The 27283-nt window shown below is 40.0% G+C and overlaps 1 protein-coding gene across 2 annotated transcripts in view; it reads right to left on the reverse strand.

The window, feature by feature from the left end:
* Positions 1-4451: 4451 nt before the first annotated feature.
* Positions 4452-27283, reverse strand: part of COLEC11 (collectin subfamily member 11) — a 42456-nt gene continuing 19624 nt past the window's right edge. Inside the window, exons 3-7 of one of the 2 annotated variants that reach the window (XM_075086885.1) lie at positions 22636-22707; positions 9473-9544; positions 8700-8753; positions 7246-7341; positions 4452-7071 (exon numbers count right to left, since the gene is read on the reverse strand). In XM_075086885.1, coding sequence (XP_074942986.1) covers positions 6680-7071; positions 7246-7341; positions 8700-8753; positions 9473-9544; positions 22636-22707 — 686 coding nt within the window. In that variant the 3' untranslated portion in view covers positions 4452-6679. Of the gene's footprint in view, positions 7090-7245; positions 7342-8699; positions 8754-9472; positions 9545-22635; positions 22708-27283 lie in introns of both variants that reach the window. The other variant, XM_075086884.1, reaches the window with a different exon arrangement.

Below are 27283 nucleotides of genomic sequence, written 5' to 3' on the forward strand. Positions count from 1 at the left end.
AAGGCTAGGGGATCCAGAGTTTATCTTCCACTTTCAGAAGTTTCTGAATGGTAAGATGTAGCCAAAAATCAGCACAAAAAAGGAATTGCCTACATCAAGATCAGCTATGAGCTTTTCTGCTAATCCAGCTGGGGATATTTGGAAGAGATATTGAACTTTACCTAAATAAGTCACAAGTTACTATGTTAGATTTTTTTATCTAGATGAGAAGGGCAGTGATGCTGGGGAAGAAGCAGGGAATAGGATTGAATAAAACAGGCTGATATGTATATGTGCAGGGCATTTTGTAATAAGGAAGTCAGTATTTTGCATTTTTTTTACCTTTTGTTTCAATGTGTGATACAAACATCTTGCTAAATTTCCCTTTTGCAGAATGTTTGTCTGTCCTTATTCCAATCATGCTAAAGAATGAAGCAGGAACAAAGTTGGACTTCTGGATCTTTAGATATGCAACAGATCTTTTCTTCACTAGATGGCACCCATCTACTCTTATGAATCACTCTTGAGTATGGCAAAAAGCAAGGGTTTAATTTCATAGAGGAATATAAAATTATAAAGGACTTATTTTTATGTTGAATGCTTTTACTACTGCTTTGTGTTCTGCATCATACTCCTTGTGTACTTTCAAGGGTAAAGTTTCACAACATACATCTACTTCAACTATTTTAAGTTCAATATTTGTGTCACAACTGATTATAGACCAGAAATTTGCATGAGAGATGTATCTGTTACACCAGCTCAGACTTTGAATAACAGTGGTCAGAATAAATGATAAACATCAAAATACCTCTCTCTCTCTCTCTTTCTGAAATCAACATGAATCTAGAATTTATGAAGGTACTGTGCCAAATCCTCAGCAGGTATAAATGAATTTGGCTTCACTGAAGCTGATCGATGCCAGGTGAAGACCTGCACCTGCAACTTAGATGCTGGCCTGCAGAGCACAGCTTGACCTGTTTTCTTTTTCTTAACTCCAAGGCATGATAATTTAACTCGTTTGGGCACACTTCTCACTTCTTAGTCAAAACTGCTACCTGGGCATTGCGCTTAAAATCAGTGCATGTATCTTTGTTATAACTCAAAATAATCTTTTCACAAAGAAGAGAAGAAAGCTGACATACAACTTCAGAGCTGGGAAATCAGATTTTCAATATCACATCAGTGGTTGCACTCAATTACATGGTAATGCTAATGCAAGCAGAAGCAAACTACTGCTCAGCTCCTTCATTTTGCCTTTTACTGCCACTAGATGATAGTATGGTAACACACGTATTGTTGAGCTGCACACCAGACCTTCTGTTGCTGAATTTTTGGCAGTATTCACACTCTTACATGTAAAGAATATACAGAAACTAGTCAATACTACATAGCTAGCCTTTGAATAGCAATGCTTAATTATATCCCCAGTGATTTCATACATTAATATACCCGAAGAGTAGTGGATGCTATTATTTGCCCATAGACCCAAACTGGGCTTTATTTAGCCACAGATATTACACTAAATTGGTCACCTCCCTCTATTTTTGTAGCTACCCATCCAGAGCTATAGTGAGACATTTTGACAGAAAGGGCACGATAATTATATTTCCCCAGCAGGAAGCAGGAGAATGGCTGGAGATAACATTTACTTTCCACCTCATGGGCGTCCCACTCACTGCTAGTTCTGCACATCTGCTCGCCGCTTCTCCCACCTTTTCCATTTCATGCTCTCCCTCTTGAGAGGACTCCCCTCCTCACTCAGTTGAAAAGCTCCCATCTAGGAGGAGACACGCATCCAGAAAAACACCTTGAGCACACAGCTATTGTCCTCTCCACAAATGCTTTCTCTCCCAATTCACATAGTTTGTACTCTCCTAGCATAGCAAAATTAAAAACAAACTGTTCTTTCTCACAGCTACTCTGTAAAGTAAATAGTCAAAACCCTCCACTGCACATTTTTTTTCCTAAGCAAATCTTAGGACTCTCATTTCTTTTCGCCCCCAATAGCAAGGTCAGTCCTCCTCTCAGTCACCTGGACTGCCTCTGCCCAACCAGGAATATGTACCCCAGGAATGGATGAGCGGCCACCTCCAGTCCTGCACAATGCCTTTCACATCACAGGTGGTTTCACAGACATGCTTTCATTTCACGGAGCATTTCCAGCTCCCCTTGCTGGACAAAAACCCCATCTCTTGGTCTGCAGGCTGTGGCAGACAGGTTGAGGAAAGTGGACCTTTTGGCACCACAGGGCAAGCCAAAAATTGAGAACCAGGATCGCCAGTGAAAAAATTTGACCCTTGGGACAAATCCTTGCACACATTTATATACAGAATGCTTGCAAATAAAGGCTAAGGGGAAGTAGTCCAGAAAGTGCAAGGGGTAGAGTCACATATAATCAGTGTTTGCATGGAAGGCTAATTTTCTACTCCAGGATCTGATTCAGCCACCGGCATCACAGGTCACTGAGCTTCCCATAAAAACTAGATCTGGGTATAGAGCTAGGGGAAACCTTGATTTTCCTCTTTACTGGAAATTTGGTTACTTTGACATCGTTTTGTTTTAATTCAGGATGAAAGTATATTTGTAAGATTTTCATATTTTAAAATGTTTTATTTGTTTTGCCTTATTTAACGATTGAACATTTGTAATAGTGCGTAAACTAGTAGTTACATGGCATGATACTTAAATTACTCATTTTCATAATCAGTAAGAATATCTTCTACTTAATGTCAGTTCAACTATCTATTGCTTTGTATTCAGAGTGTTTACAGTGTCATAGCAGTCCCAGAAGGAGAAACCAATTCAACTGTCAAACTCAGTATGGCAAACAACAGAACTCTCAAAAAGACAACTTGTTCCCATTGGAAATGAAGACATAAGGAATAAAGTAAAATATTTCAAGCATTAAACTGAACACTGTTACTGACATGGTGTAAAGCATATTAACAATAATATAAAAATCAAAGCTCAGAACTCAGAAATGAAATTCTGAAAAATTCCAAAAGGAAACATCTTGAAAAATGTCTACTTCAAAACTTCTTTGTACATTCTGAACCTTCATCATATTTTACAATAAAAATTGTTTTAATTTAATCTTATTTCACTTTTCATCAAAAACTGTAACAAAAAAGCCCAACCAGCTGCTATTTTGTAATGCATATTTGAACTGGCATTTCCTGAGCTTATGAAAAACGGAGCACTGAGTTTTATTTATATGAATAAGGATGCTCTATATGCCATATATAAATACTAATTTTTTACAGTTCTTCTCTGTGACATAAGACAGTTGAAAACTCACAGCCAGGGACAAGTTCTGCTGCTAACCTGCAACCTGTCACAAAACCATATTTTCAGGGATAATCATGTCAGCTGTCAGGGCGCAGGGAGGACCAGCTGGTCCATGAGGGATGGCAAAGCAGGAGCCATGCAGGATAACAAGGCAGGAGGGAGCAGCACCTCCCCGCAAGGAGCCAGGATGCAGAGTGGCAAATCCGAGTGGTGATCAGGGCCAGACATCGTCCAGTGCTCTCCTGGGGCATCCACAGCGATGCAGGGCTCTCACCAGCAGCGGAGCTCCCCTTGGACTCAGCCAGCTAAATGTTTTACCTTTGCCAAGTCATCTCCTAGAAAGGGGATGCATGTCTGGCCCTGACATCAGTAATACAACAACACAGCCTTAGCAGCTAAGGGTGTGGAATACAGTTGAATGAAATATGCACTTTATGTAAAGAAGTTGTTCAACAGCATAAATGGGTGACTACATTAAAAAAAAAAATCCCTGTTATTGTTGCCTTCTTAAAATGCACCAATATGCTCCTTAATTAAGAATCAAATAAGTAAGGGCTATGGGGAAATACTTATGAGGAAAAATCATCCATCAAAAGTAAAGCGTATGAGAACAGTCTGGGAAACCTCAGTGCATGCTTGCCAGACAGACATGTTCCAAAGGCTTCCGTAGTGCCACGCAAAATGAGTAATGATATTACAATGCAGGTTTTAATGCACATGGAAAATACCCCATATAAAACTAAATTATCATTTGAGGTTTTTTTCCTAAAACAATAGCTCCAAATTCCACTGAGAGTAATGGAAATCTTACCATGCACAGCAGCAGGCTTCACACAGGCTGAGCACTACATGCAACATTGATTTCTGCCTCCAGCAAGGGTCCACCTATGGGGGTCAGCAACTGGAGGGTGAAAGACATGACGAAGTGCTCATTCATTTCCAATCCCTCCATCATTTCTTGCTCAGTTCCTCACAGGGATAAATACCAGATGTGCAGTCTTTGCTCCTTGCAGGACAGCTAGAGACCTTACACACTAGCCTTGTTCCCCTTGCCCAAATGGTGAAATAAGGGCTGTTGCAGCCAATGTACAGGGCTCTGACAATACTACTATTTTCCTTTCTATCTCATATATCAAGAGCTGCAAAAATATATCCTGAAGAACACAAAAACTGGGGGAAATAAATGTTTTTTCCATTGCCTTTATTTTTCATCTTAAATTTTAATAGAAATTGAGACTGCTTAAATGGTCTACACATCAAGGCAATCTTTATAAATGTGGTGTGACTTCCAGCTAAAATAGGAGCATTTGGCATCTGAAAAAGCTTTCCACCTCCTCAAAAGGCCTCTTTTCATGTTTCTGAGGAAATCGAACATTACAACAGAGACTTTCAAAACCTGGGTGAAAAATAAAGAGTTAGCAACTTCAGCATATGCATAATGAGGGAGCTCCAGATATCTGTAACTCAGATTTGGACTGTTTTAATATAGCTACAATGATCTGATAAAAGTATGTTGGAGATTTATCTGTTTCTGAGGATTTCTATAGCAGGCAGGAAACAATCATGATATTCAAAAGGCACTATTCTAAACAAACAAATTGCTCCACTGGAATTGTTAGCTCTGCAAATTCTGTAAAGAGTCTTTGCATATTAGTGTAGAATGTTAGTCACAGTATTTAATAGATTTAAATATACAGTTGGAAGAATGCCTAACATAGGAATCATACCTACCTTTATTAGAAAGAAAATAAAGCAATTGAAGGACTGTTCATTTCTTAGAGTGATTGCTCTGGAGCTGGGCTAATATCCAAATACTAGACGAATTTGCGACCGATCTTCAAAATTAATAGCAAACTTTTATGTATAATGGATTCAAATTCTCAGACTAAATATAGCAAACAAAATGGTTTGTTTTCTTAGGTATATAATAATAGCATCACATCAAATATTGTCAGACTGTATGGATATGAACAGAATTGTATGGTCACTGATTCTTTATATACCGTGGCACTGTAGAGTTGATATGAGTTGGTCTTGCCTTGCTGTAGGGAAATCTCTGGGACCACATGCCACCTCCGCTGTGGATATCCTGTAGACCAACCTCCCATAATGATCAGATATGTATTTTGATTACTATGTTATACAAAGGATCATTTCTCCTTAAAAATGACCTTAAAACACTGTGCAAGGTATTTCTGAAAACAGTCAGAGATTTTGCAGTCATCTTTCTGTGCCTAACAGCTTGCTAAGTTGTTATGCAACAGGCTCCTAGGAAGACCCAGAGTAATTCATTTCCTTTGTGAAATTATATTGTTGTTTTTTTAAATATACATCACATTTTCCATCACATGCAATTGTAAACTGGGTACATAAATTATTTGTGCAAAATTACTTATTACTGCTATATACATAATCAGGAAAATTTTGGAAACATTTGCTGCTTTTCAGGGAGTCATCCTTACAACCTGAGTAAACACGTAAGCTGTTTTCCTACCAAAAGGAACTGCTAGTGAGGCTGTTGTCTATTTACGAAGTCTGCCTTAAATTGCGGAGGGCTGGTATTTTGTTTGTTTTGTAACAAGATGCACCAAGGTCATCATACACAAATGTGAAACGCGTTTACTTTAAGAAATTATTTGGGGCCTGAAGTAGTTCACACACTGAATTATTCTCAGCTAAAGAATGCAGAAAACCAAAATCTTATTTTTACCTTTAGCCAACCCCAAAACACCCATCTGGCTGGGATCCCTCTTCATTAAATTTTAAGAATTTTGTCCTTCCTCAGCACTAAAACTCAGTTTACTTAAGTGGCTACTTGTCATACATCTGGGAACAGTTTAATAAAGAAACATTGTAAAATTGGTATGACTTCTGATTTGTTGGTTTGCTTTGGCTGTTTCTCAAAAAAAAGTTGTTACACCTTCACATCCAAAAAACTTACAGTAATGTTTGTACTTATTAACTGGAGTATAGAAAATATTTGCCTTGTTTCTGAAATATCCCTGTAGCACTACAAGTAATTAACATTTATAACTACAAATTTTGCTAAGATAAAAGACTATCAGGAATCTACTTTTTCAGAAATAATCATTCTAACAACTAGAGGCCAAATTCTGCCTTCCCTTACAGTCATGCAGTCGCATTTGTTAACTGTTGTGAGGACAGAATTTAGCCCCAAACCACATTTTTATCTAAATAATCTATTTTCCTACAGAAAAAACAAGCTATGTCTTATCACTGCTCTTCCCTTCTGAAGGGTAAATACTGATATTTGAAATACCTAAATTGTATTTACAGCTGTACAACCCTGATGCCACATACTTGCAAAATATCACTTGTATTCTATAAACATGGGGTAACTTGTACAATTGGCTTTAAAACTTTTCTTAAAATAAAGAGCGAGCAGACAAGCTTAGACATTTTCTTTGTCAAATTCACACACAAAATACATGGTAATATGACATGCAACATCATTCCACCCTCCAGATGCCACCATCTCCACACAGTCCTCCTCATCATAAGCATTGTTGGGCTCCCCACTGCGCCATTTGTTGAAGGTCTGCATGGGCGATCGGTCAGAATAAACAAAATTCCCCTCTTTCTCTAGGTCGTTAATCCCAATGAAAACTCTGGTGAGCCCGGCTTGGTTGATGTACGAGGCGATCAGATTGTTGGCAGTCTCATCCTTTGGCATGCTCAGCGTCCCTCCTCTTCCGTGGCAGTAGAGCTGGGCTTCCTTGTATCTTTTCTCTTCCTTCACCAGCAGATATATCTTATTATCTGTCTCACGCACACCAGCAACAGCTGCGGGGGAGGGCAGTGCTGAAAAGTGAGCACTCGCATTTCTATAAACCAACTTACTGTACACCCCAAAATAGCTTCACAAATCAGATGCGAGACGGTGACGCTCTCTACGAGCCATTACACCGCTAAAATGAGGCAACAAGAAAGGAAAATATTTATATAAAGCTAACCTACCATTTTTTATGAATTTTAGTTCTGTTGTCAGCTGGGCCACTTGGATATCCATTTCACCAATAGCTTTCCTTAGCTGGCTGCACTCACAGGGGATGCCTGTGAAATGATACAGATACACTAAAATAAAAAAGCTATCTAATTTCAACAATTACCTAAACAATTTTATGAAAAGGCACAGCCTGGCAGCCCTGAAGAGGGCTGTCTTGCATATAAAAGACAGAAACCTCGAGCCTTTGCTCCCCTGCACCATCATACGGTTCTCATGGGCACCTGGGCCTATCCAGAACAGCTCAGTTCACTTCCCATGAAGCTTAGCCCTGTATTAGTGCTAACCTAAACACAGGCAGGTACTCCCTGCAAAAAAAAAAATACAGATTTTCTTTTTTTAACTAAAAACATTTGTCAAAATTTCCCATTTTGAGTAAAATTATTCTCTTCAGTCTTCTCCAAAGAGCACTTTTTCTACAGCAAAAATCTGCACAGCACGTTGTTTGCCTGTTCTTCATGAGAATAATACAGCAGATCCAAAAGGCTAATGTTCCAATCATGTAAAGCACATAATTACCTGCAAAATGTAGATCTGTACTTTTGAAAGTACAGAATTTACAGTTCTTCAAGTAAAATAAGACAATAGAAAACCGTTTATTAACCCAAATTGATAATGGTTTGAGAAAGAAAATCTGAATGAGAATACTAAAAGGATAATTTTTACATCTATGAGCTCAAATCTCAAAATGAGGATCAATTACAGTTTCCAGTTCTGCGTGCAATTATTCAAATCTGCATTTGACTACCCAGTTACTCAGCTTAGGCGTCTAAGTCAGTCTAAGCACAAGGGTACTTACTGCAAAACTGTGCTTGGTGAATAGGTATATGGTATTGTGGCTCAAGAATTAGAGTGACAAATTATGTTCTCATGGGAAAACTAATCGGTGCACCTCTAGTGCATGGAGCCATGAAGGGACGAATTGGGCAAAGCGTGAATCTGCCACTTTTGTAAGGCTTACACTTCTTAGGCCAGGCTTTCACCTTTTTCTCTGGAAGATCTGTATTCCTGGTAATCTCCTGCTCCTATAACAATACTCCATGGAGGGGCAGGAGCTTCAAACCTGCTCCTCTGTGCTGGCTGGAAGGTGGAGTGGGATATGCAGAGAGGCCCCTTTGCACTGGTGAATAATGATATGGACAGTTGCACTTGAGCTCCTGTCAGTCTTCTGGAGTGATCACACCTCCAAGGAACTCTGAGACATTGTTTCAACAAATAGACTACAAGTCCAGCAACTACTGCAGCTTCAGTAATTTTAAGTAATTTGAAAATATTACAGTGAAATATTAGAGTGCCTATACAAATATTTTTCATTATTTCCCCCGGTATGCAAATATATGCAAATTTTTGGTGATGATGCATACATCTTGTAAAATCCTTCACATACACAAAACGTGTCATGGATTACCTGGGTCACCATTAGGACCTGGTGGTCCTATGTCACCATTATCTCCTTTTTCACCTAAAGATATGAAAAAGAATATAAATTTAAGGCAGCTTTTTGGGTCAACTGTTCATTTAGCACTTGTTTATTTTTTCTCTAGTAACATTCAAATGTGGAAAGTAGAAAAATGCCTAAGTGAAAATAAAGATTTTTCTGCCCTAGTCATTCCACAACAGAGGCCAGTCAAAGCTATCAAACTTGAACACAAAGAATATGCACTAATATAAATTTTTTTACATTCGTGAACTTCACACAACCAATAAGTTCAAGTGCTGTAAGGGGAAACGGGGTGAATTTGCTATGCTGGTGCCTAAATCTAGATCCATAATCTAGATGCTTAAGTAAACACTGGTCCAATGACTTAACCAAAGTCACACAGGAAGCCTATGGGGTAGGCAAGATTAGAATTCAAGTCTTCTGGCTCTTAAAAGTATGCCAAAATACAGCTCATCTTTCCATCCAGTTCTCTTAACTCTCCACATTTGTGTGATGGTGCACAAAGTTCTTCATTTATCCTTAAACCAGGATTCTCTCCCTGCTTTAAGGCTAAATGTCAGAGCAAAAGGTAACTGGCAGAGAGATCTCAGTCATCTGGCTGACTCTGTGAGAAACTCCCTATTATGGTAAACGCTGAGACTTGTTAACCATTTTTCAAGCCCCTGAACCTTTCTCAAACATAAATGATGACAGATTTTTCATCTGAAACACAAATGGAGAAATAATTGAATTAAGCATACCTTTTGAACCAATAGGACCGATTTTTCCGTGCCGTCCCATACTGCCTTTCTGTCCTTTGTCCCCCATTTCTCCTATACGTAACAGAAAGACGAAAGACACAAGGTAGCAATGTACTCTGATTCATTCAGGCTTTCGCATGCTTGCAATATCAGTTTTCACAATGAGAAAAAACATGCCATATCCCCAATATTCATCGAACTCCAGAGGTCCAGCTCACTCCTTGTGAGGAACTTACATATAACAACTTAGTGATTTAATCTTTGCGAAGCAATTGACATTAATGAGGCATGCAGGTGTAAATGAAAATGAATCTTGGCTGAGAGCCACTGGAAAAGCTTTTGCAAACTTCTCGCAGATGATCATGCCAGACTTATGTTGAAAATGAGGGGGAATTGCATTCAAACATGGTTCAGTGGATTAAAACTATTATGGAGTTGAGAAGACCTAAAAGGATCCAAGCACAACTGACAGTTTCATCTAATACAGTAGCTCTGCTGTAACTGAGGCTGAATTTGGGCTTAATGGTTTATTTATATAATATAAACACTGTGGAAGAAGTCACATCCTCATTCTTTGCTTTGCATTTGAAGATTACATTAATGAAAAATGAAAATTAATGGAAATCCTACATAGACGTATATACACAGACACATGCACATGTTCGTACAAAGTCTGACTCAAACCAGCAATGTTGAATATTACTAATTTTAAGCAGTTCTACAGAATACTTCAAAGTGCAGTTGCAGCAAAGGAGCTGCTAAAAAATAATTTTCCTCAGCTGTGTTTTTACAAATAAAAGACAACTATCCACCCCTAAAGGTCAATTGAAATTGTCAACAAATCTGCATGAACTAGCCACTATCACCTATCTGTGTCCATGAGGCATACCCAGAAATATAATGTAAGACAGCTTGATTCACTTACTTTGTCTGATTTTGACCTCTTTCCTATTAGTTGTACTTTCCTCTGTGATGTAAAGTGAATATTAGAACAGCTTTGGGGGAAACTGAGTTTGCACTGAAAAAGGCAGTTTCTTTGCCATCACTTTATTCACAAAAATAGCTGAAGCACTGTTACTAATAACATGCGTGCAACAGTCCAAGTATTGATGTCATTGAACTGAGCTCCTCCAGAGCTCAAATAATGCAACAGATAAAACATGCCTGTTACATCATATGGTTTTTTTTCTGGATGGCATTTCTTAAACATTATGAAAAATAATTATCTTAATGGTGCAAATCTGAGAGAACTTTAGCTTGTAATATCAAAGCCTTGTTCAACCCCATGCCTACAGAGCTCATCTACAAGTTGGAATTAATAAGCACTAGTCACATAATAGAGTAAACAGAAGGTTTACATGACCAAAGGTTTTGGCTTAAACCAAGCCGTTCATAGTCAACAAAATCTATGTAGTATAAGCTTGTCAGATTATTATTTCTAAATGATACTTTGGTTCTGGCATTGGTTTAGAGAGAATTCCCTGATTTGTCTACCTAAAGACTTTCTGAGACCTATGAAATGAGACCTGTCATTTTGTTAAACTCAGTATGTAGTGAATGTGGCAGTTTGCCTGATGCTGTCGTTCCTACGGCCCAAAGAGCCTCAGGAAATAATACCACATCTCAGTGTACATTGGTGATACCCTTTCCTGGGTGCAACACCTGAGCAAATCGGTGCTCTGGCATCAGATTTAGGTCTCTTAGTATCATGTTTTCAAAGAGAAGCATGGTCTGGAGGCGGAACAGTTGTACAGCAGCGTCATATGAGGTAGGTTTCCCACTGTACCACATGGTATTAATGGAGAGCAGGTATGGAGGGACTACAGGGGTGGGAAGCCAAATGCCTTCTGAGGCTCCCATTTTGCAGAAACCCAAGACTGAGACCGCTTTAGGAAATATCGATGCAGCTTTTTCAATGATTGTTGAAAAGATTGTTTCTTTTGCACTGTTTGGCTACTCAGGAGCAACGAATCAATAAGACAAGTTAGGAGGAAGATCTACCATAGGGATTCAGCAACTTATGCAAATTGTCATATCTCAGCCTCAGTTGTGAGCCTATGACAATTGAAGATCTCTTGCCTTCTGTTGTTACTGCAACTGGACAGACAGTCACATATTTCCTCTACATATTTTTAAAAGCTGGTTTATTTTATGACCCATTTCTTCATTACCTTTAACTTAAAAGTGTAATCAGTAACAAGTTTCAGAATATAAACTGATCACCACTGGGCTAAGAGATGTCCTTTGTACTACTCCTTGAAGTCTCAAGCAACTGTCACTTGATGGCATGAGTCAGGAGGAAGTAATTTCCTCTGAACTGAGAGCAGCTGAATGTGTACGGCTTGTTGGTCTAATTAATTACTGGCAAGTCCTACAATCAATGATTTTTCTTTGTTCCCAACAAGGATCAAATTCAGTCACTACTGGACATGGACTCAATTAGGAAATTTTACCAGAAACCAAAAATATTTTTCTTTTATGCTATGTATTCCTACTGGAAGAATAGACGTAATCCACTCAGCCAGCTGAATATCTACTTTCTGGAATATAGGTTCACTTTCAGAACACATTGATGGCTTGCCTTAAAGATGCAGTCCGTTGGGCTGTGCAGGTTATGAAGGTACAGATGCTACCATTGGATATTTATCCAGTATAGATAGCATATTTCCTTGAAAATCCCTAAAGTATCAGCTCGTAATAAGTTTATCAAGCTGCTCTGAAAGTAACCTTTCTTGCTTTGGATATTTATGAACTGGGATTATTGTAACAGATTGTCAGATGTTTGAATGTTTTTTCTTTCCAGGCTGCTACACCTGAATTAAATAAACTCATAGATCTAATGCATAAAAAATATAATATATAATATATTATATAAAATTACTTCACTTTCTTTCTTATAAATACTGCCCAGAAAACAGACTACTCAGTAATAGCCAGTAAAAGCTATGTGATCTGCTCAGAAGTAAAAGTGTGTTATCGCAAACAATGAAGACACACATTAAGTCTCCTGTGCTCATTAAAAGAACTGTTTGGATTTGGTTTTCCCTTACAGTGACTAACCCCTGCTTCTACTCCAGGGGCTTGCTTATTCTGCTTCTTCTGCAGAATAAATCACAAAGTTTCAAGAGAGACCCATCTGCCTTGAGGGTTTCAAAAGTTTTAATACCTTTTGTAAAATCCTTTTTAATGGCCATATGATTGCCAAAAATGCAGTCAAAAGAGTCTTAATAAAATCAGGAAGTGAGAGCTAGAAAGAAATGAGGCCAATGAAAGAAATTAAGTCTCCATAGGCCAAAAGTAGGAAATCTAACAGGAAGTTTGAATGGAGAATATGAAGCAAGTCATCTGTCATCTCTCAGGTGAAGGTGGTATACACTGGAACCAATTATAGAAGACTTAAAGGATCTTAGAAGAAACTGAAGAGAAGGAAACTCTAAATGATCTTCTTGGTGGCCTTTTCAGGCCCACAAACAAGAGAAGAAATAAAATACAAGAGATGAATGGTGGGCTGTACAAGCAGTGAAAAAATGGGGGCTTTGGCTCTGTGCAACACTATAAATGGGGATCTTCATAAAGTATGGCTAATCCCTTCAGACAGGACTAATTGGAACAGACAAGAAGGTACAAAAAAAGAGGTGTCAAAAAGACAAATCCAGCAGAAACACAAATTCACCGTGTCACAGACAAATTGAATTGAATTGTGTCAAAGGGAAGAGAATGGTGGTTTACTTCCAAACTTAGGGATTTGAAGATAAATGAGAGAGAAATTCTTCATGATTTGACATAGCGGTATCACAGACACCTACCTAAAAACGAAAGTAGAAGCATACCAAACCAGACCAAAGGCTGCTTGACTCTATGTAAGGGACTAGAAACTTGTCTCAACATTGTCGGCAGAATGGCTTGACTACCAGGGCTTCACCACGATGGCAACTGAGGAAGTTCTACCCAGCAGGAACATATATATGTATATATATATATATCTATCTTGTTGTCTAAGAGCAGATAGGCCCAGTCCTCTGCACATGTGCCTGGCCCCAGGGTCATCTTACAACATACGGGAGGGGGGCTCGGACCCCCTGGAACCCTCTGGAACCGTCGAGCACTCTCTAGTGACAATACTTCGCATGCACCCCACTGCCGAGCGGGAGGTGTGGCCATGCAAACCGGCTCACTGACTATGCAGCGGGGCAATGTATAAAAGGCAGAACCAGCGCAGGCCAGTTGGAACGTTCCCCCACCAGACTGAAGATACGTCGGACTGAAGACACGTCGGACTGATGGGACGCCGCAGATCCGTGGTGGTAGCAGCAGCTATTGTAACTCTCTGTCTCTCTTTTTCCTTTTTTTCCTCTTTCTTTCCTTTTCTCTTGCGTACTCGTTGGCGGCCAAATAAAGTGACTTGGCACTTGACTCCATTTTGAGTCTTAATTCTGTTCCCGAGAATACAACAAACCTGGTCACGATAACACATCCAGTTGAACATCACTCCGAAGTTAAGCCCAGCCGCCCCTAGCCACCCAGAATTATCTGAGGTTGGTTAGAAAGCAAGGGGGCTCAACTTCTGCCAAATCGTGCAACCCAACAGTGGATCGTGACGCTCTAGTGCCATCTTTGACAGCAATCTACAGAGGATACTCAGAAAAAGAATGTAAGAGATAGACCAAGCTTACAATGTCTTTCCCACAGTGTACCTCCTTAGCCTTGCACTGTCAGTACTCCCAATGTAAATATTTATGCTGACTTGAATGAGAACAGTATTTTGAAGGGATGTTTAGTGATGTTATGGTACGGTAGTAATCTACATTCAGGACACTTAACTTTTTAAAACTATTGGCCACTGGAAATAAAAAAATTCTAAATACACCTATAGACTATAGTACTGCTTTACACTAAATAATCTGAATTTTCCACACCACCGAAGGTTGGTGACTGACTAGGGAACAGTGGTTACAACACAGTTACATCTTATATGAACCAACAGTGCATAATCCCAGGTGGCATTTTATGTAGTTGGGGCAAATTAATTTCACCCAGCATTAGCTACCTGAAAGTTAGGCTTTTAGTCTAAGCTATTTATCTAAGCTCCCTTGCTAGGCAATGGAGAAATAAACACCTCTCAGCAGTGATCCATCCCACTCATGTTAGACAGGTATCTTAATAACAAAGTGAAACTTTAAAAGCTTTGCATAACAAATGGGGGGGGGGGGGGAGGAAACTACTATCAATCCATACTGACTACAAATCAGAAAGGCTAGAAAATTTGCAAAGGAAACTAAAGATAATAAGAAAAAATTCCAATCTAGGAAGTAGGCAGAAAAGTTTAAAGGATTTTAAAGTACATTCAAAAGAAAAGAAATGGAAATAGTATGGTCCATTCCTGCATGGGGGAGTTTATATTCAGATGCACACAAACACAGACAACTGCCCTTGTGAAACAAACATCTTGCCAGAACTACATTAACAACATAATACCAAACTTGCTCAGACCAGTGGTCCCCCTAGCCCAACACTCTGACTCCCACAGTGGCAGCAAGAGGTGCCATAGAGGGAGGTCCACGCAACTCCAGCCACTATCTGCAGTCCATTGGAGATGGAGCTGCTGAACCTGTCCCCCAGCAGTTTCAGTGAGTGCCTCCTAATTTGGGCATGATGGTATCCGTTGAACAGCAGGTCACCTCCCTCACTGCTTTTGTGCTTCTCTAACCTCAGTGATATCCTCCTCAGACTCCTACATACAGATGGAAGAGCCTCAAACTTTCCAGCTCCTTCTTATGAGGCAGATCTTCCATCTTCTCTGTGTTCCTGGTGCCACTCTCTAATCTCTCATGTCCGTCTTGAGAGACAGAGTCCAGAATCATGCTCATGTCAGGTGCATGTCAGGCTTTTATACAAAGCAAAATCAGCTGCAAAAAATGAGCTTCCTGTTTTGTCCTTTGTATCTTTTCTGATGATGGCCAGCATTTGGTTGGCTTTGGGGCTGCTGCTAATGATTTCAGAGCAGTTCTCGAGTTTTAAGCAATAGTTCCGGGTTTTGGCATGATGTAAGTATGGATTAAACCATGTATCCCTGATGTCCCTAGGTAATACATTTATTTACACTGAAGCCCATCTGCCACTTTTTTCTCCACTCATTTTAGCACAGATTTTCTCAAAATCCTATCGAGTTCAGGTGGAACTGAAAGACAGTTTTGAACCAGATACCCATTTTGTGAATCCACAACTGTCAATGTCAGGACTTTTATATGGAATCCTGTCTGCAGCACTCCTTAGCGAGCAATAAATTCATGTAAAAGTTGACTCAGAAATCTAAAGGATTGATTGATTACATATTAATGAGCAGTCAGTAATACTAAAATATAAATTAAGATATTATTACCTCTCTTCAGAATTTGATTATACAAATGACTGAGCACTCTGGCTCCAATCCAGTTAAATTAATGAGTCTTCTCTCATAGTTAAGAGGCTAGGCCTGTACTAGTAAACTAAATGTCTGGGACTGTTCCCTGGCAGTGGAACCAGGTGGCTGAGAACGGTACACTCCACAATATTAAATTGTCTTACTTTTCAAACCAGGATAATCACTTGCAAGCTGTTCATTGTGTTTGCTCCCAAAATGTGCTCAAGAAATGCCTGAGAAACCATTCACAAGCCAAAACTGTGGCAGGGACTGGGCTAAGGTAGAGAGACAGTTCTGTTCCATGCCCAAGAATAGTGTATGACTCTGCTTCACATACCAGTATAAATGAAATGAGATGCATAAATGCTGAAATTAAAATAATAAAATAATATATTTTCAAATGGTTATGGCTCTAAGAAAAATCCAAGAACCTTAGAATCATAGAATAGTTTGGGTTGGAAGGGACCTTTAAAGGTCATCTAGTCCAACCCGCCCCGCAATGAGCAGGGACATCTTCAACTAGGTCAGGTTGCTCAGAGCACCCTTTGCAACATAAACTATCTCGAAGAACACATTTTTAACGTGCTGTGCCTTTATGCATTCCAACAGTAAATTCACCCTCTCCTCTTTATTTTGATTGCTATTAAGCAAATACATGCTACTTTGGGAATATTCACAGTACTGTATTGTTATCGAAATATGTCTGTGGAATTTGTATAAGTGGAAGTTTCAGCTTCACGGATAGGTTCATGACTCAGTCAAATAACTGAGTTCTCTCCCAACATGGGAGTGCACAGTACAGCAACCAGGGAAAGTGGGGAAAGTTACATCTATTAACTTCACACCCCAAAACTTGCACTGCAGTACATTCTACTTTTGTCTGAATCATCCATTTCACTTGATACAGCACTCTATGCTTTACATAAGGCCAACATAGTTTTATATTCTGCTGACTTGCTGTGCATCATAATTGACCTATACAATTAATTAAAAGCAATGAGGAATGTAAGTGGAATTTAACCTTAATCAGTGCCCAAAGACATCAGGATATCTGATGTCACTCTGAAACATCAGGACACTCAAAACTAGATTTATTTCCAGTAAGCACCAGAAATTTTTAATATTTATCAGTTTCTAAACTACCAAAACCTGAAAATATCATGAGGAAAGGATATGATAAAAACATTTGCAGTATTTTTTTATCTTGAGATGTTTGTTTCAGGTCAAATATACCACAAGAACACCATTTCTTTTGTATGTTATTCACTGATTATTATATACCTAAGGAGTTCAAAGAAACTAAGCACATTTTCTCAGGATGAACTTGCCTGAGAAATGAAACAAAGAACAGAGAAGTTAAAAAAAAAAAACAAACCAAACATTACTGTGATTCTGATAATGTAAATTAACACCAAAAGTAGAAAACTCTACAAATGTTGCAGAATTACAGTTTTCCCTCACGTAAACCATCACTTACTCAAATAGCAGAAAAATACAAGGTCACAAATAGATATTAGATAATCTGTCCAGGGAAAGGTGATAAACAGGTTATTTCTGAGAACAACATAGCGAACAAATTACCAACCTCCAAATGATGCTCAGTTCTTAACCCTCCATAAATAAGATGAAGAACCAAATAGGAGAAAGATGTCAGTGTGTTGGATATTTCAGTGTTAGCCTCTCACATGATTTTTTTTCCCAATAATATATTTTATTTTTCGTCAAAGTTCCAGCGTCTGGATAACAAATGGGAAAACCCTTGGACTGCTGGAAAAGAATATACAGTTGAGTCACTCTCATTCAGATTGAGAGTCTAGAAAAGTATTTATGCATGAGCTTAACTTCAGGTTTGGGCACTACTGCCTGACTCCATGGCCTGTAGATGTTAACCGGAGACTGAAAATTTTTTCTAGGTCAGGGCTGGATGTCCTTCTGTGTCCTTTCCGTATGGTAGAAATTACATCTGTGAAGTCTGTTTTCTTATTCAGTCAACACTGTGACACTCAGAAAATACACTGTATATATACGATGTACATCGATATAGTACCATGATGAGATCTGGCACCATATAGTCCAAATTATTTTTAAGGTAACAATTTTTTTTACTTTGAAGAAACATTTGTGGAAAGGAGTTGATGAAGACGTGTATCTACAAAATGTACAGCACTAATGAAAAGATGAGTTAATTAGAATTTATTTTAAACAGGAGCTTGTTTGTGGAAATTTCTTACTATGCTAAAACGAAGCTGTTTACCAAATATTCCAAGAACATACGTATGTCAAGTCAAATCTGGATGCACAAAGGAAAGCAGAAAAAATATGTTGCTGCAGAAGCAGTAAGAAATTTTGCCTGTGCTTAACCTGAAAACACTGCCTGGAAAAATACTGATATAGTATGCATTAATATTCAATTTTCTTTCATCTCTTTTCTGTTTCAAGTATGTTTTCTTGCAGTGAATTTTCACTTCAGTGTTTCTTCTTTCAGCTTCATCAGAATTTTGGACTTTTGGAGGTATGGAAAACTGGAAAATTATCATTATTATTAATCAAGCATTCCTTATTCCTTATGAGAATGATTTTAAAAATAAAAGCAATTTTACAGAATAAAATATATTAATGAAATGTTACATCATGGACTGGCCTGACTGTAAAAGAGTACATCCATTTCTCAGATGGTCCAAAACATTTTGAATTTATTTGACAAAATGCCAAGCTAGAGAAACATGCACGACAGGAGAGGAGAGGCTCTCAAGCTCCCCATGAGAAAGCAGTATGACCAGCTGCCCATCTCGACCACTGGTATAAAAATGATCAAAGCCTATGAAACAACCAGGAGGAACTGGGAGTCCCTTTAATGACATCAATCACCCAGGTATGATGAGAGAGCCAGAACTACAGAAGTGCTGCAGTGGATGGGTATTGGCACTTTAGGAGGGACAGGCAGGGAAGACAAAGCAAGGGTCTTCTCTTGTTCTGCAAGGTGGGCACCTTGAATGCATGGAGCTTTGCTTCATAACAGGTGACTGGTCTGTTGAAAACATGTAAGTCAGCTTTAGAGGGGAGACAAGGCAAGGAGAAAGTCATGGTGGGCATTCATTACAGACTGTCGTGTCAAGAAGTGGGACTAGATATGAAGAGTTCTTTTAACAACTGTAAGGAGCTCAGCTGTGACAATTGGAGACCAGCTACTTCAGCATCTTTTGGGAGAGCAGCACCATGAGGAGCAATCAACCCAGAAAGTGTGTCAGGGACAATTATCTAATGCAGGTACTGAGTTTCTGGCTAGAGGTAGTCATCTCCTAGACCTGTTATTCACATACCCTCTGGCTGTGGATATAAGAGTCAACAGCAGCCTTGACTGCAATGACCATGACTGCCTTCATGAGATTACAGCATTCAAGATCCTGAGGGATGTGAGGAAGGCAAGCAGCAGGATAAAAGCCCTGGACCTCTGGACTTTGGCTTGATCTGGGAACTGGTAGATAGAGTCCCACTGGAAGTTGCTATGAAGTGCAAAGGGGCCCAGAAAGAGCATCTCAGTCTTAAGGAAAAATTTTCTTAAAGCATAAGAATTATCCATTGCAATGTGCAGGAAAATGAGCAGATATTTCACCAGAATATGAGAAAAAAACTTCTTTCCTGTGAGGGTGACAGAGCAGTGGAACAGGCTGCCCAGGGAGGTTGTGGAGTCTCCTTCCCTGGAAATATTCAAAACCCACCTGGACACGTTCCTGTGCTCCCTGCCCTGGGTGTCGCTGCTCAAGCAGGGGGTTGGACAAGATGATCTCCAGAGGACCCTTCTAACCCCTACCATTCTGTGATTCTGTGATTCTGTGATATGGCAGAAGGCCAGCTTGGCTGAACAGGGAACCATTGACTGAGATCAAATGCAGAAAGGAAGCCTGTACCAGGTGGATACCAGGACAGGCTACCAAAGGGTAATATAGAAATATTCCCCAGGCATGCAAGGATGAAGTGAGGAAGGCCAAAGTTCAGCTGGGGTTGAACTTGGCTAGGTGTATGAAGGAAGTACATGAAAAACAGTACAGGTAAGACAGCAGTAAAAAAGAGACCAAGGGTAACATGGGCACTCTGTCAGGAGGAAGGCTACCTAGTGACAGAGGACACAGGAAAGGCTAAGGTACTTAGCGCTTTCTTTGCCTTGGTCTCTACTGGCCAGGTCTGCTCTCTGGCCTCCCAGTTCTTCATGTCTGGTAGCAAAGATGTGGGGAGGACATGCTACTCATGGTAGAGGACCACTGAGTTAAGGACTACTACACCTGGATGTACACAGGTCCATGGCACTGGCCAGAAAACATTCAAGGGTGCTGAGAGGACTAGCTGATGCTGTTGCAAGGCTGCCAAAGTCTCAGCAGCAACTGACAATGAGTGCCATTCCTCAGGAACCAGTCCTTCATCAGTGACAGGGAGAAAGAAGTGGAAGGATCCTCTGAGTCTGCAAGAAACCCCATGCTGGCAGGAGTGGCTGGTGAGCCGGAGGGCAGCGCTGCCGGTCAGAAGGAGCTCAACAAACTGCAGTAATGTGTTGGCAGGAATGTGTTGACAGGAATACCATAAGTTCAGGCAGACTATAAGCTCCTCACCTGTGATGCATTGATGAAGGCTGGCCAATGGCTGACTAAAAAACTCCTTTGCATAAAAGAACTCGGAAATTTTTAGGCCCTCATACAAGAGAAGCAAACTGGAATCCTGCTGAGATGGATGGTTTTCTTTAGCCTGGAGTAGAGAAAGGTAAAGGGGGACATAACTGCAGTCTCTCACTACCTACAAGTGGTTTGTAGATGAGGTGAAACCTTCTCTTCTCAGAGGCACACAGCAAAAGGACAAGAGGCAACAACCACAAGTCACAACAAGAAAAATTTCAGTTGGCGCTAAGGAAAAGGTGTTTCATGACGACTCTGCTGAACAGACCAATCAAAAAGGCTGTGAAATCTCCATCCTTGGAGATTTTCAGAAGTCTACTGGACAAAGCCCTGAGCAACCTGATCTAAATTTGGTCTGCCCTGTTTGAAGCAGGAGATTGTACTAGATGAGCTCTTTATGACGTTTTAACCTAAATTATTCTGTGGTACTTTAACTTCTCTTCATGCTGCATTACCTTGCAAGAGTTGAAATTTTAGTTTCCAATATTTTTTATAAGAGTCATCCTTGAAGGGTACATCTCCATAAGGGAAATACACTGACTGAACACACACACCGCTCATGGGAGTTATAAATTTTTCAATGCATTGTAGGGGGAAGAGGTCTAGCTGTGGATTTTGGTCCCAGGGGAAACTGCACGTATCAGATTCCCATACTTGCCCAAAAGAACTACATAACGCATAATGCATCATCATAAGGAAGTATAAATTAGCACCACAATTGCTTTGAAAGGAAGCTTGTAAATTCAGTTTAGTAAAAACTAACTCACTCCATCATTCTAATGACAGAAATGTCAAAAGTTTGATTTCAATATTGAAATAAAAGGTTTTGACTCCTCCTAACATGAATTTTTCAGAATGTGCATCTCCTGGAAAACTTATGAAGGCCAAATTTCCTCCTCACTTCAGGAGAAAAATGAGAAAAGACAGAATTTCCTGCAAGACAGAAATGCCACGTTTCTCTCAGCTGTAAAACTGAATACTTCTGAGCACCGTTCCTCTCAAAGCTCCAAATATTTTGGACTAAAATACAGTGTTAGCACCATCTTTCCATAAATATTATTGAACTGTGATCCAAGAAATGTGGAATCACTTAGGGTCATCTCTGCCTATTGTGGTTTACAGCCTTCCCTCAATGGTTTTAATTAAGGTATTGTGAGCGTTCACACTTAAAAACAAAAGGAAACAAGGAAATTGAGCCTCACAATTTTTGCCCTGTGATCTAATACAAGGGTTGCATTTGCAGAAGGCAAATTGTGTAGAACACATTATGTCTTTCTTCACAAAGACCTTTCTAAAAAAATCAATAAATATTTTCAAAAGTAATCTTTTTGAACAGAAAGCAATAGTTAGTCTACAAATGAGTGTACACGGTTATACTGGGCTTAGCTAGGATGGAGTTAATTTTCTTCCTAGTAGCTGGTATGGGGCTGGTTTGGGTTTGTGACCACAAGAGTGTTGATAACACAGGGATGTTTTTGTTCCTGCTGAGCAGTGCTTACACAGATTCAAGGCATTTTCTGTGTCTCACCCCCACCCCACCAGCGAGGAGGCTGGGGGTGCACAAGAAGCTGGGAGGGGGCACAGCCAAGACAGCTGACCCCAACTGACCAAACGAATACTCCACACCATGTGCCATCACGCTCAGCAATAAACGCTGGGGGAAGGAGGAGGAAGGGGGGGCTTTCAGAGTGATGGCGTTTGTCTTCCCAAGTACACGTTACACATGATGGAGCCCTGCTTTCCTGGGGATGGCTCAACATCTGCCTTCCTATGGGAAGCAGGGAATGAATTCCTTATCTTGCTTTGCTTGCGTCCAGGGCTTTTGCCTTTCCTATTGAACTATCTTTGTCTCAACCCACAAGTTTTCTCATCTTCAACTTTCCAATTCTCTCCCCATCGCATTGGGGCAGGGTGAGCAAGCGGTTGGGTGGGGCTGAGCTGCCTACCCGGGCTAAAACACAACAATGGTACACGAAAATGCCCGAGGATTATTTAGTCACCCAGAAAAGGGAGAGAGGATCCTCACCCTCATCATCTCACAAGAAAAGGCAGCATTTGGTCAGGAATGACTTTCAAAATATCTTCTTTTATGAAGTTACCTTTTTCTCCTGGAGGCCCAACTCTGCCTGGACGACCTGGAGCACCTTTTTCCCCCTTTTGTCCAGCCTCCCCTGTTGATACAAAAGGAAACAAAAAAGAAAAATCGTATTAAGCCAGGACTATTTTCTGTTGGTGGCAGTGACAAGAGTGCCATTCTCCCCACTGAAAATAAACACTACAACAAGAGGGGAAAAAATAAAAATAGATTAGAACTGACTTAACATCTTTACTTGATGCGTGGAGAACAGTTTTCTGCAATTGGCATAGACACTGACAAAACCACAGTCAATATGTTACTGAAGTCTCATACAATGGGTCTGTTTTTGTGGACGCTACTCATATCATCAACCTCCATAAAGCCCAACAGCACAATTCAATTAAGTAGAAGCTTCAGAATTAGGCCCCAGTTTAACACATACACTTCTGGGTCTGTGTTCACCAAACACTTCCTGAGTATCTGCTAAGGACATGCTTAAGTCTCAAGTGAAAATGGCTTAACTGTAACCTCAAATTAAAAAAAAAGTTCGTGCTGCTTACCGAATAAGAATGGATCAGGCCTATAGAAGGCATTGCTACATCCCTCATTTAGAGGATAATTTTTAAGCATAAAAGAGTATCTCCTAATCCATATTCTCAGTTATATACTGTGCCTTTTAACCTCTGTGGTATGAACCACTGTGCATTGTACTTACATGCACATGGTTCATGGCACATTATTATATTCAGCATATTTAAACATCCATTTCTGTAAATGTTTGCCTCCCCAGTGCCTTTCACAGGAAATCTGGGGATGCTTACCTTGTTTTGCCCCCTACTATTGTCCTAGTATTGTAGTTTGCCATTGACATAAAATCAAAATCTCTTAAACAAACAGAAGAACAATTTACATAGCCACCTTTACAAAACAGGTTTATAAGAAGAAGAAGAAAGCTTTACATCTTCCACAGAAAACAAAATGCCATGATCTAAAAGCCAGAGCTAGCACAACACACCTGATGCCCCAATGCTTTATTTATACAGAGAAGAGCGAGCATTAGCTACTTTCCAGGAAGATGAAGGGAGCACCACAGCAGGAAAGTCAATGGTTATCATGTACCCCTCAAGCTCTGCTCTCTAGCATAGCTGGCAGCTGTGGTTCAGAGAGGAACCATAGAGAAGACATGTAAAAACAAGCCAAAACATGTTACATTTCAAATATGCAGCCTCCAGCTCTTTCTCTCCTTATTGCAGACATAGGTGGCTGTGAGCTGAACTCGGCCCTCCATCTGCTATATTTTCCTTCTGGAGGCTGCTAGCAGGCTCCAGACCATCTTCCCTGCCTTCAGACATGCAAAACTAGGCCATTCTCTAACCTTAATGAGGACAAACTTCACATAATCCCCAGTGAATAATATTGTTAGTATGAAACAGACTATTATTTGGCACATTTGGGAACGTCACTTTTTTTATTATCACTTAACCAATAGGCTTTGTATGATTGCCTTTCCCCCCTCAGGGCTGGTTATGAGTTCTTTGCTTCCCAAAGATAAATCCTGACAATGACTTTTTTCCTGCTCTCTGGAGGCTGAGAGAAGGCTATTATAGCCTATTGCTTTACACGTTCTTCAGAGTGAAAGCTGTGCATTAGGGATCAATAAAATAGATCACTCTTGCTTCAGGCCATTACACTTGCCTGCATTTATTCCTGTAATAAGATGACACTGCATTCCTTAGTGTGGGTGTTTAAGAAACTTTCCCTGGAAGGAGATTACCCCATTACAGGCCCAGCTACAGACCACACTGCATTTTTTGTTATCAGCTGTTTTAAGCAGCAAGACCTTGGCCAAGAGGGACTAATCAATGGTCCAGTTCAGCTTTGCCATGTTTAGGTCCCTGTTTTTGCTGTACATAGCCTGAGCACAGTGCAAGCTGAGGAAGCTAAACCTGTACAGGTGTCATGGGCAATAAAACAGTTTTCTGTCAAGTAATTTCAATCAATTTAATTTACCACCAATTAACACTAACTTTTAACATTTAATTTCTAAATTACTAATTAAAAACAAACAAATTAACCTAGTGAAAGACACCTCTGCTCCCCTCTTCTGGTCTCCAGCCCCTGTGCCAAACATTTCACCCAGTCCCTTTGGAGCAGAAGGTTGGGGTCAGTGCGTTGTGGTCCCCACCCAGTTGCTCAGTGTGGCCACTTCTGCCAGCCACAGTCCCTTCACAGTCGTACCTCCTGCTCAGTCTCCTCTCCATCCCTTACTGGGTGGCTTTTTGCTGCAGACCTACTGCATGAAAGGGTACCTTCTTCCTTAGCGCAATGCAGCTCTTGCCAATGCAGCTGAGATGGGGCAAGGTGTGCCCAGCAGTGCTCCACGGTGTTGTGATGTCCCACACCCCAAGAAGAAATTTCACCTGGGCACCAAACTGAGCTGCAGCAGCATTGCAGGTATCAGGCACAGCCCTGACACTACTACAAGCTTCTTGTCCTGTCATCTCTCAGAGAGATCTTTCACAATTCAGCCAATATTTCTTACCCTTGCTGTCAATTTATCTCCTATTGTGAATTCTTTGGGACAGTATTTGTCTCCGATCAAGTTTGCATCCTGCCTACCTTAAGCTATGCCATTTACTATAATGAAAATAGCATGCCAAATATTAACTACAGAAGCTATTAAGCATTCCTTGGCTGATGATAACTTTCCCCCATTACTCATATTCCCTGTGTGAGTAGACGCAACAAGTGTGGGCATAAAAAAAATGGTTTTATTTTATTTGTGTAGCATCAACTTTTTTAGGTATTGTATGCCATTGAAACTATTAAGACAATTCCTGCTTTAGATTCTAGAAGGGAGACAAAACAAGGTGGCAAACCACGAGTTTAAGCTAGAAGAATTGTTCCATGTTATTTTTTTTCTCCACAATAGTAGTCAGTAACTTCTGTCTCATGGGCCTATCAAAAGGAATAGGACTTTAGGAAGAATATGAGTGAGCAGTGTAGTGAGGCTTCATCATCCATCCCTTCTTCACACACAACACACTTTTCCTATTATTAACATTGTCAGCTTTCTAAAACATGGGTCAGTCTGCTGTCTGGATTCTCAGCACCATGGTATTTTTCCCTTCCGCATTTCATCTTACTCCTTCATAACGTTGAGGTTATTAAAAAAAAATTTTAAAAAAAAACAAACCAAAAAAACCCCACTCCCTAAGACCTAAGCTGCTGACCTTAAACTCATTTGTGCCTTTTTCTATTCTTGGTGTCTTTTCTGGCTTTCTTCATCTTTCATTTCTACCTCCATTCTCATCTCATTCCCCTTCCGATTCCCTCTTTTATACTGTGAGGTCCTAATTGGCTTTGTGTCATTTTCCCTTTTTTAAAGTTTCTAGTCTCTCCACTCAGTTTCGTTCTTTGCACTCTTCTTTTCTCTTTTCCCTTTATTTCTTCCTGTTCTTCTAAAATTTGTCCGTTATGCTCTCCCACTTTTGGGTACTTTTCCCCAGTGTCTTTCTTCACTACTGCGCTTGGGTCCCCCTTTCTGCACCACCTCTTAGGCTTAACTCTCTCCTCCTATTTTTTTCCCTTTCACACATCCCATGGTCTCCCTCATTTCTTCCACTTCTCCCCTGTACCTTATGTTCCCAAATCCTGAGAGGCTCATGCCCAGCAGCGATGTGGGGCTCTGTTCCTCTGGCATTGGAGATATTGCCAGCAGCCCAGCAAAGGAGAAGATGGGGCAGATCTAAAAGCCACTGTGAGGAAATCCCACTCTGTGGGAGCTGAAATTTGGGCACGCAGCCACATATATACTCAGTGTAAAGGAAGCCTTGGCCACCGAAATGGGTTGGAGTTGTGCCAGTGAGGGACAGCAGTATCTCATTACCAATTCTCTGAGCCAGTCCCCTTGACAGCATAGCTGGAGCATTGATAGCTTTTTAGGGATTTCACATTAACTAGGGCTGTATCAGGCCATTTTGTGCTTCACTGAATTTGTACATCAATCTCTCTCACTTTTGCAAGGCTTACATCTCATAAAGTGGAGTGAAATCATTAACACATGATGGTTTTCAGGCCTCTCTGTTGTTTCCTGGCTCAGGATTGCCTTCTGAAAAAGGGCCAGGGTCCTGCACTCTTATATATTTTTCAAAAACCGTGCTGCATATAATAATAATAACAGTCCTTCCATAAAAATCATAATCACAGATGTTGCTTTCGACTGATTACACAAATAAGGAAACTAAGGCAAAAAAGTTACAGAACTTGTCAAAGCCTGTCAACTTCTTTCAAATGAAAAATCATTTCAAAGCTTCGGTCCCCAGTACTGTGGGGTCTGACCCTTTGACTGATCTCCTGTGTAACTTTAGACAATATATATTTAACTTGGTTGTGTTTTTCACTGAGACTTAGATCAACAGCACCATCTTATGTCTATTTCACAGCAAATATATCAAACAAATGAAACAACTTTACTCAAGGCTTAGTTAAACATCAGAAGACCTGGACATAGTGTTGTTCTTTCCAACTAGAATATTTGCAGAAGGTATAAATATTATTAAGACTTCACAGGCCACTTATTGAAGTAAAATTTTTTAAAAATATATAAATTTTGGTTCAGTTCAGGCATCCAAATCTTCATCTATAACAATAAACAAAACAGGAGAGCT

The sequence above is a fragment of the Phalacrocorax aristotelis genome, chromosome 3, assembly GCF_949628215.1.
Source record: "Phalacrocorax aristotelis chromosome 3, bGulAri2.1, whole genome shotgun sequence".
NCBI lineage: Eukaryota > Metazoa > Chordata > Aves > Suliformes > Phalacrocoracidae > Phalacrocorax > Phalacrocorax aristotelis.